General features: G+C 38.6%; 1 protein-coding gene and 1 pseudogene across 3 annotated transcripts in view; one reads left to right on the plus strand and one right to left on the minus strand.

The window, feature by feature from the left end:
- Positions 1 to 9,788, minus strand: part of AP2B1 (adaptor related protein complex 2 beta 1 subunit) — a 94,790-nt gene that overhangs the window by 53,019 nt on the left and 31,983 nt on the right. For all 3 annotated transcript variants that reach the window (XM_006756412.2, XM_006756411.2, XM_015559251.1), the window contains exons 11-13: positions 9,318 to 9,483; positions 7,381 to 7,479; positions 4,434 to 4,693 (exon numbers count right to left, since the gene is read on the minus strand). In XM_006756412.2, coding sequence (XP_006756475.1) covers positions 4,434 to 4,693; positions 7,381 to 7,479; positions 9,318 to 9,483 — 525 coding nt within the window. The remainder of the gene's footprint in view (positions 1 to 4,433; positions 4,694 to 7,380; positions 7,480 to 9,317; positions 9,484 to 9,788) is intronic.
- LOC107181936 lies at positions 3,009 to 3,818 on the plus strand (annotated as a pseudogene).

Below are 9,788 nucleotides of genomic sequence, written 5' to 3' on the forward strand. Positions count from 1 at the left end.
GTTACTAAAACGAAAAGAAATATATACTATTCTAGAGGCCCAGTGCACAAAATTTGTGCACGAGTAGGGTGCCTAGGCAATCAGGGCTGTTCTGTGGGGCGACTGGCGTGGGGGGGCCCCGGCTGGCACCCACCTTGTCTGGCCTGGGACCTGAGGGCTTGGGGCAGCTCTTGCATTGAGCATCTGCCCCCTGGTGGTCAGTGCACATCATAGCAACTGGTCATTACACTGGTCTTTCTGCTGTTAGGTCGATTTGCATATTAGGCTTTTATTATATAGGATAACCTGATTAGTTGGTCAATTTTAATATTGAATACCTACTCTGTGAGGGAGCACCATAATGCGAACTCTGGGAAGAAAAAAATATATTCTCTGTTCTCACATAACTTACACTCTAACAACAACAAAAAAACAGCATTCACAAAATGATGGAAAAGCACGCTCACTGTATAACAGCAGAAATGAACATTGTGTAACAGCAGAAATGAGCACCATTTGAGTGGCTGCATGCGACAGGACACAGATGAGAAACAAAACTAGGTGGGGCTGACTCTAAAGGCTCCTGAGAATGATTTCATGGCTAGATTTTGAAGAACAGCATAGTTTGAAAAACTACCAGGGAGAGATCTTCCAAAAAAGAAGGGATGAGCTGTAACCGGTTTGGCTCAGTTGATAGAGCGTCGGCCTGCAGACTGAAAGGTCCCAGGTTCGGTTCCAGTCAAGGGCATGTACCTTGGTTGCGGGCACATCCCCAGTGGGGGGTGTGCAGGAGGCAGCTGATGGATGTTTCTAACTCTCTATCCCTCTCCCTTCCTCTCTGTAAAAAAATCAAAAAAATATATTTAAAAAAAGAAAAGAAGGGATGATTTGTGCAAAGGCACAGAAATGAACAATTGGACTTTAGGATGGTGAAAAAATTATATTGGCAGGAGCAGAGATTGGGATTAGTAAGATTTGGGGGAAGAGAAGATGAGGAAAATGTAACTTTGAAACTAATCTGGAGAATTAATTTTTTTATATGACAGACAATGCAGAATCACCTTTATTTGTTGAACAAAAAACTAAAAATAACATTAGAGGAACATTATTCTAGCAGCTGTGTGTATAATGAACTGAAGTTGGGAGAATGGACATGCAGATCAGTTAAGAGTAATCTAAACTGCTACTGTCACTACACTGTATAAAGAAAAAGGAATAGGTGAGTTCCAATAGGTAATTAAAAGGACTGGACAGAGGGAAATGACCTTTTCAATAAAATGATGCTGAGTCAACTGGATAGCTGTGTGGAAAAAAATGAGCCTTGACTCTGACAGCTCACAACATAAATAAAAATTAAAGCGATAAATCACACAAATGTGAATGGGAAGAGCTAGGAGAGTGACCCTGGAGTAGACAAAAGTTTCATAAAAAGTACTAACCATCAAAGAAAAAATTTGATGGACTGGACTTCATTAAAATTAAGAATATCTCTTCTTCAAATGATACCATTAAGAGAATGAGAGAGGTATTTCCATAGACTAGGAGAAAATGTTTGTCAATAATACATTTACCTGACAAATTACTTATATCCGAATTACACAATGAATCCCTACAAATCATTGTCATTCTATAAAGAATGCCTACAAAGTAAAAGACAACACATTATTCTCTCTCTTCTAGAGGTTTAAAAAAGAGTAAGGTTTTCTAGAGTTACTGTAGTGCATGTCAAAGGCATACTACTTATCCTTATGCTGCAGAAGACTATTAGGTAATGTCAGCACTATCACAGACATGCCATTTGCAGCAATATATCAACTCTATTTATTTCAAAGGAAAAATTACTTCTGCATTTGTGTTTCCTTTAAAAACACAAAACAACAAAAAACAAACAAAAATAAAAAAACACACAAAACAAGTACAAACGGCCAAAAAGAAGTTATCCAAAAAGGATTCACATAAGGAATTGTGAAGGTAACAATTAAAGGCTATTAATCAGATAAGACTTTATGTAAGAGACTGTTTCTTTTTGCATAGTTTAAATATTGGTTCTTTCTTTGTATTCTAGAAAGGGCTGTTTTTGTTTCTTGACTCCTTTCACTTTTCTCCATTCATCTGAGGGTCAAAAGTTATCAAAAGAAAGGTAATTTAGCCCTAACCGGTTTGGCTCAGTGGATAGAGCGTCGGCCTGCGGACTGAAAGGTCCCAGGTTCGATTCCAGTCAAGGGCATGTACCTTGGTTGCAGGTACATCCACAGTCGGGGGTGTGCAAGAGGCAGCTGATTGATGTTTCTAACTCTCTATCCCTTTCCCTTCCTCTCTGTAAAAAATCAATAAAATATATTTTTTAAAAAAGGTAATTTAAATGGCATATAAATATTGTTATAGAGGCAACTTACAACAGAAAATCCTTATCTATTATCAAAACTTGAAGCACAGACTGGGAGATGTACTTAGATGTCAAATGGTCACATCTAGAGAATGTTAAATATTACAAGACTTAATCCTTATGAAGCCACAGTTTCCTATGGGTGAAAATCACAGCACCTTCTAAACCGAAGATTGAACTCAATTAAAGGCTAATGAAAGATTAATAATTATTATCTTGGGCATTGACCTTTTCTTGTTTTCTGTATCCATTTTGTTTAAATGGAGCTCAAAATGTTTTCTACACTAATTTATAAAGCAATGAATCCTATATTCTGGCTATTCACGGACTTAAACAGCAATATATATCAGACAACGGTATGGAAGGAAAACTACTCCAAATACTCTGGGATCAAATTCTACTTAGATTTAAGGTTTATTATGATTAATGAAGGAAGGAGATTCTGAAATGATTATAACACACCCATTATAAGAGCTTATTAAAGTGCTGCTCCTCCCAAATTAAAATTGTGAGATAGCTAAAAAGCAAGAGTTCCATGCTACCTGAAAGCTTGTTCACAATAAAATTTCTTACTGAGACAATTTGTTAAAAAAGGAACAGGTAACTAAAAAACTGTGTCTATACAGAATCCAGGTTGCTTTTATAAAATAATCCTGCAAATATTATTTCAGTAACAGCTTTACAGCACAAGAGAAGCTGTATTTGCTACCATTATCCATAAGCTTCAACCAAAGTTACAGTAAAGGATAAAGATAGCTAAGTGTGGCTCTTTGCTGAAGTCACACTGAGCTGCGAGCGGCTTCATGGGCGTCTTTAGGAGTCAGCAATATGGCAGAAGACATCCAGACCAAAATCAAGAACTACCGGACTGCTCCTTTGACAGCCGCTTCCCCAACCAGAACCAGACCAGGAACTGTTGGCAGAACTATCTGGACTTCCACCACTGTGAGAAGGCAATGACTGCTAAACGGGGTGATGTCTCCGTGTGTGAATGGTACCAGCTTGTGTATAAGTCCCTGTGTCCCATATCCTGGGTTTCAGCCTGGGATGAACTGCCGGACAGAAGGCACGTCTCCTGGGAAGATATGAACCAGGCATCCTCCATCCTTCTCCCAGGAAGGTGAAAGGGGGCCTAGGTACATCCCACCCTAGAATCCTGAATCATGGCTTAACTGATAATAAATACTTGTTAGAAAAATGTAAGACTGTGTATGTGTAAAAGAGCTGGATTACTGGGCAAGAACCTGGGTTGGAAATAGTACCTGGACCAGTAAGAGGGGCTTCAGAGTGAATATTTTTTAATTTTCTTTTGTTTTTAATTTTTGTTTTATTAAAATTTGACCACCTTTTCTGTGCCAGACAATAGAATGAATGATTATATGAAATAGCCTTAAGTGCCTGTATATGCTGAAGTTTATGTGTATGTTCCCTCAATTGTCAGGTAATTTTTAAAACTTTTCTTAGGTAATGAAAATAGTATAATAAAAACACATATATGCCCGGCTGGTGTGTCTCAGTGGTTGAGCGTTGACCAGTGAACCAGGAGGTCACAGTTTGATTTCCAGTCAGGGTGTATGCCCAGTTTGCGGGTTTGATCCCCAGTGTGGGTCGCGCAAGAGGCAGCTGATCAATGATTCTCTCTAATCATTGATGTTTCTATCTCTCCCTCTCTGAAATCAATAAAAAAAATGTTATTAAAAAAAAAAAGATAGCTAAGTGTGCACGTAGGCTTTTTTCCCCCAAGTTTTCAACTCTGGCAAGATTTCTAGTCTCAGTTTACTGAGACTTAAGCAACTTTCAAGCTTTATTAGTTTAGAAGATCTTCATAATTTTCTAAACCATACTATTATCAACTCCCAGATTAGAAGAAAGGGGTCTTTCATCCATTCTGTGGTCTTTCACCCACTGTGTGCATGTGTGGTCACTGCTATTCAGACAGAGCCTCCAGGGCAGTATAGTAGAAGTTTGCTGTCCAATTTGCAAACCTACTAGGTATAAAAGCATGAGGAAGACCAACTCTGTCTAAGCAAAGGGACATTTCACACTCAAATCCATTTCACCTGCTCACCTTCCATGATGTATTGGCAAGTGTTTGCGATGGATTCCGTGACTCCCTTCCACAAAAGCATTGGGAGGCTTGTGGTACACAGAGGCCAAAGAACCAATGTGGCAGATTAGCTCATCCAGAAGAGTTGGCTCAATAAGATCTGTCTCCTCAGAGATCAGTGGCTTCTCAGACAAGACTACTTCTTTGGCTGTGACAGGGTCGGTTGAGAGAAGCCGCCAATAAATATAGCCCCTATCTCGAAGGTCAGGATTATCAGAATCCTAATGAAAAGAGAAAGGCAAGGAGGTTTAAATGAAGCTGTTCAGAAACCCAAACTGCTGGATTTATTATCAAGGCAATGCTGTAGTGACTTATATACGGTGGCTCTTAAGACTCAACTTAGACTCAATATAGTTTTAATAGTCATCATTCTATTAACTCTATGTTTCAACGAATCTAAACATAAATTGAGATGGGTTACTCTTAAAATTCAAAGCCAAGTTGGGAAAAGCAAAATAAAGTTTAATCTAGTAAAAATTAATTGATGTAATGGCTTTGGGAGATACAAATGTTTTTTAACTGCTATAAATGTTAGGATTATTCATGAAATACATCTTATATACTGCACCCACACCTTCTTTCTTCACTCAAATATTTAAGTATCTCCTATGGAGACACTGTCTAGACCCTGGAAATAGAGATAACAAACAACAGTGTCTGACTTTAATGAGCTCACAGGGTACTAATTATTACAATTTAGTATGAGATGTGACTATTTTCTAAATAAAAAAAAAAACTGTTAAAGAGAGCACATGGTGACACTTGAAACTTAATGGTCTTGTTTTTCTGTGGTAGTTTTAAAACAATTTCAAGTCCTAACTGGTTTGGCTCAGTGGATAGAGCATCAGCCTGCGGACTCAAGGGTCCCAGGTTCGATTCCGGTCAAGGACACGTACTTGGTTGTGGGCACATCCCCAGTAGGGGGCGTGCAGGAGGCAGCTGATAGATGTTTCTCTCTAGTCGATGTTTCTAACTCTCTATCCCTCTCCCTTCCTCTCTGTAAAAAATCAATAAAATATATTTAAAAAATAAAAAAAAACAATTTCTACATGCTCATCACTAAAAAAATGTTTTATCAATGCCACATCATGATTTAGAACTGTATAATATAAAAATAAGTCTCTCCAATCATCTGGCCCTTCCCCACCATTAACTCCCCATCCCCAAAATAGCCTTGTTAACAGTGTGTTATTTATCTTTCCAGACAGCTCCCACACATTCGCATATTTATTTTATACAAAACCAGTTTCATACTATATATACTGTTCTGCAAGCTGCTTTCCACATTGGCACATACAGTTGTAGTCTGCCACTGTATATGCAGCACTCATTATTACTTACTGGTGCCCTTCTGATGGACATTTAGATTGTTGCCTATCTATCTATCTATCATCTATGTTTGTGATCATTAAAAAGTGGCAATAAATATCCTGGTATGTACCTCTGAGAGTTAAGTCTATATGGTGGCATTTATTTATACACAAGTTGTTTCAGTGGCATCATGTTATTAAAATGCAACAATAAGTCCTCGTTTCAATTTTTGTATTTAAAACTCACATACAAAATTAGTTTCTTTATACTAGGCCACCTTGAGGGCTTCCACATGAGTTTATAAGATGAACAGGTTCATTATTTAGCCACCTAAAGCACATGTAATTTAGCTCAACACCAGCAATGATCCAGGTGGTTTTGACTACATAGTTTTAAGTGGTTTTTCTTAGTCATATATTGTTGGTACTTACCAGCCATAAATATTGGGTTCTTATTTCACAAACTTGAGAAAAATATACCAACTTCCAATAGAAAAGAGTTATATAAATGTGGTTGTCCTTTTATGCTAACTACTCAGATATCATTAATTGGACAGAAAAGGCAAGTTCAGAGAAACTGCTTAATAATTATTTATAGCCAAATATGAAATAATTATCCACAATGATCTGAAAATTATTAAGGTCACTTACACATGTTGGCTTATACACAATAGTGTTTCTGGCCGGGAAAGCAGGGAATGGGTATTCTCAAAGTCATTCTTAACTTTCAGACCAGAAAAGCAGCATAACACAGTGGATAAGGTCAAAGACTCTGGAACCAGGCTACCTTGATTTGAGTCCTAGCTCCACCCCATACTAACTAGGCCTATCTGTCTCAGTTTCCTCATCTATAAAATAGAGTAGTAGCAGTACTGAGATTGAGCTAGCATGTGAAGTGCTTACTAGAATGCCTGGTACATAGTAGTAATCACTATATAAATGATTGTTGTTATGGCTTATTTATACCCTGCCCTGTTCTACAAAGAAATTTAATGAAGTTTACGAAAATGCATTCAAGGCTAGAGAACATAAATTAGGAAGATAAATGCATGCCACAATGACCTACACATTTTCTACAGGAGATCCTTACATTTGATTCTAAGGTTTGAACAACTGATATAAAAAAGAAATCTAGTTAGGTAAGTAATTTAGAGGGTCAGGTAACTACACACCAATGTATAGGAAAATCTAAAACTGGTTAGGAATTTGTTTGATGGAGCCTCATAAAGAAGAAAACATAATGAAATGAAGAATGACTTTGACAACAACAGATCCACATAGGATAGCTTCCATGACAACACTTACTACAGGATGATGGTATCAGTATGGGGTGGGCAACAGTAGATTTACAGTTGTGGGTATGCGAAACACAGAGTTAATAAAGCTATTGTAATAATCATAACCTGCATGTCTTTTTCCATGCAAACAACTGTACTAGTATTACTGTAAACCTATTTTTGCCCAGCCCTGTACATAAGAGTCACTATTTTTATATTTTACAGATCTAAAGACTGGTGAACCTTTCCAATTAAAACCTCCACAAATGGGGAGTTTCATACAATTTAAAATCAACCCCACGCCTTTTCCAGATTTCTTACCTGTGTTGCCAAACTCAAGACCTGCTGTACCAGCTCCTGTGTTTCTGATGGTTTCTTGAGAAACAGCTTCACTATGGCAGTAAGCAGAGTGAGCTGCACCTAAGCAGACATAATTTAATAGATAAAGTGAAAGACATTAGCATTATTCATAGCATCACTTCCAAAATAGTATTTCCAAAATGAATTACTATGGGGTCTTTCTGATTTTGATTAAGAGACAAACATTAAAACTGAGCCAATATCAACAATAGCAGTCAAAGGTATCCATCAACTGAAAACTCAATAGACTACTATTTCCAAATTGCATTTTTTGGCATCAAAATTGCTTATCTGGCCCTAACCGGTGTGGCTCAGTGGATAGAGCGTCAACCTGCGGAATGAAGGGTCCCAGGTTCGATTCCGGCCAAGGGCATGTACCTCGGTTGCAGGCACATCCCCAGTAGGGGGCGTGCAGGAGGCAGATGATTGATGTTTCTCTCTCATCGATATTTCTAACTATCCCTCTCCCTTCCTCTCTGTAAAAAATCAATAAAATATATATTTTTAAAAATTGCTTATCTGTTTCTGACCCAGATAATTACCTATATTTCTGAAAGCACATGCTAACATTGTGATGATAATAAAACTGGTTCCTGACCCAGTCCTTTATTATATACTTCCACCAAGAGCTACAATATTGATGCATATATGCATAACCCATGGACACAGACAATAGGGTGGTGAAGGGGCGGGGGGCTGGGGAAGGCTATGGGGGTCAAATGGGGGGAAAGAGAGGACATATGTAATACTTTCAACGATAAAGATTAAAAATAATAATAATAAATAAAATAAAAACGGGGAGAAAGAAAAAGCTACAACTTTGGGAGAACTAGGGAATCATCTGTCATACTGGGGCAAGAGCAGAGACAGTAGAATTATGCCAGATCACAGCCAATTAAGAGTGGGATGCTGAACCACAAAGCTACTGGCTTATATGTGTTCCTCGTAAAGGCCTATTACAAACACTGGTGGCCCTGGCCAGTTCTGCTCAGTGATTAGAGTGTCGGCCTGCACACCAAAGGGTTCCCAGTCAAGTGCACGTACTTCAGTTACAGGCTTGGACCCCAGCCCAGGTTGGGCATGTGCAGGAGGCAACCAATTGATGTGTCTCTCTCACATTAATGTTTCTCTCTTCCCTCTCCCTCCCTGCCTCTCTCTCTTAAAAAATAAAATAAAATAAAAATTAAAAATAAAAATACTGGTGGACTACTTACATAAACTTTAAATTGCAGTGAGTGCAAATGCTAGGGGGGAAGGATTTAATAATTTATCTGCTTCTCTGGGCTTCAGCCCTAAGTTCAGGTCTCTCACTTTTGGTACAGGAGAGATAAAGTGAAAAGGAATCCAACCATACACAGAAAATCTTTTCAAACTGCACATGCCAGCCCTTACGGAAGTCCCAGGTGAAAACACCCACTATAATAAGCTGTTAACAATTACTAACAGGAATGGGTAATTATCTTTGGGTGGCAGAAAATGAAAAAGTGGTAACTACTGCTCTAAGCCAGTAGTTGTCAAAGTGTGGTTCTAGAGCAGCAACAGCAACAGCAACAGCAGCACCACCACCTCCACCATCACCGCCACACTGAGCCTTGTAAGAAAGGAAAACGCTTATTAGGCCCATCTCAGACCTACTGAGTCAGAAATTCTAGGGATAGAGGCCCATCAACCTATGCTTTAACAAGTTTTCCAGGTATTTCTGAGGCTCATGGAAGTTTGAGGACCACTGATCTAAGTTAAGTTGTTTTGATTCCACCAGAAATCAGCACAACTAAAATAACTCGACCCTTTGGGAGAAAAATATATATAAACCTCTCTCACATGAAACTACTGAACATTTACTTTCCCTAAAATCTTCCCCAGAAGGTCTATGACATAGGAAACAGATGGAAACTTACCTGGGTGCTCTCATCATGAAAACCCTCCAGGAAGCTCTCTAGTAATTCATCTGCATTGTCAATTCGTTCAGCATATTCGCCCACAATCCAAATCATAGCTGCTCGCGCATCTGGCTCATCCAACGAGTCTAAGTTCTCACACAGAGTGGCAATGATGCTTTCATACCTGATACAACAATGAAGGCAAAACTGAGAACTCTACTTAACAACAAAGGTTACAGGTAAACCATCAGACAAGGTACTCTAAACCTAACCACCAAATATAGAGGCTTTTTAGTACAGGATTACACATGTATTAAATTTCCCTTCAATTATCCTATCTAATAAAAGACAAAAATGGTAATTGGCGTATGACCGATACCCTTTTCATTGACTAATCAGTGAGATATGCAAATTAACTGGCAGCCAAGATGGTGGCAGGCAGCCAGGCAGCTGATGCGAACAGGGAGGCTTGCTTGCTTCAGTGAGGAG

Source organism: Myotis davidii, unplaced genomic scaffold (assembly GCF_000327345.1).
Source record: "Myotis davidii unplaced genomic scaffold, ASM32734v1 scaffold574, whole genome shotgun sequence".
Lineage (NCBI taxonomy): Eukaryota > Metazoa > Chordata > Mammalia > Chiroptera > Vespertilionidae > Myotis > Myotis davidii.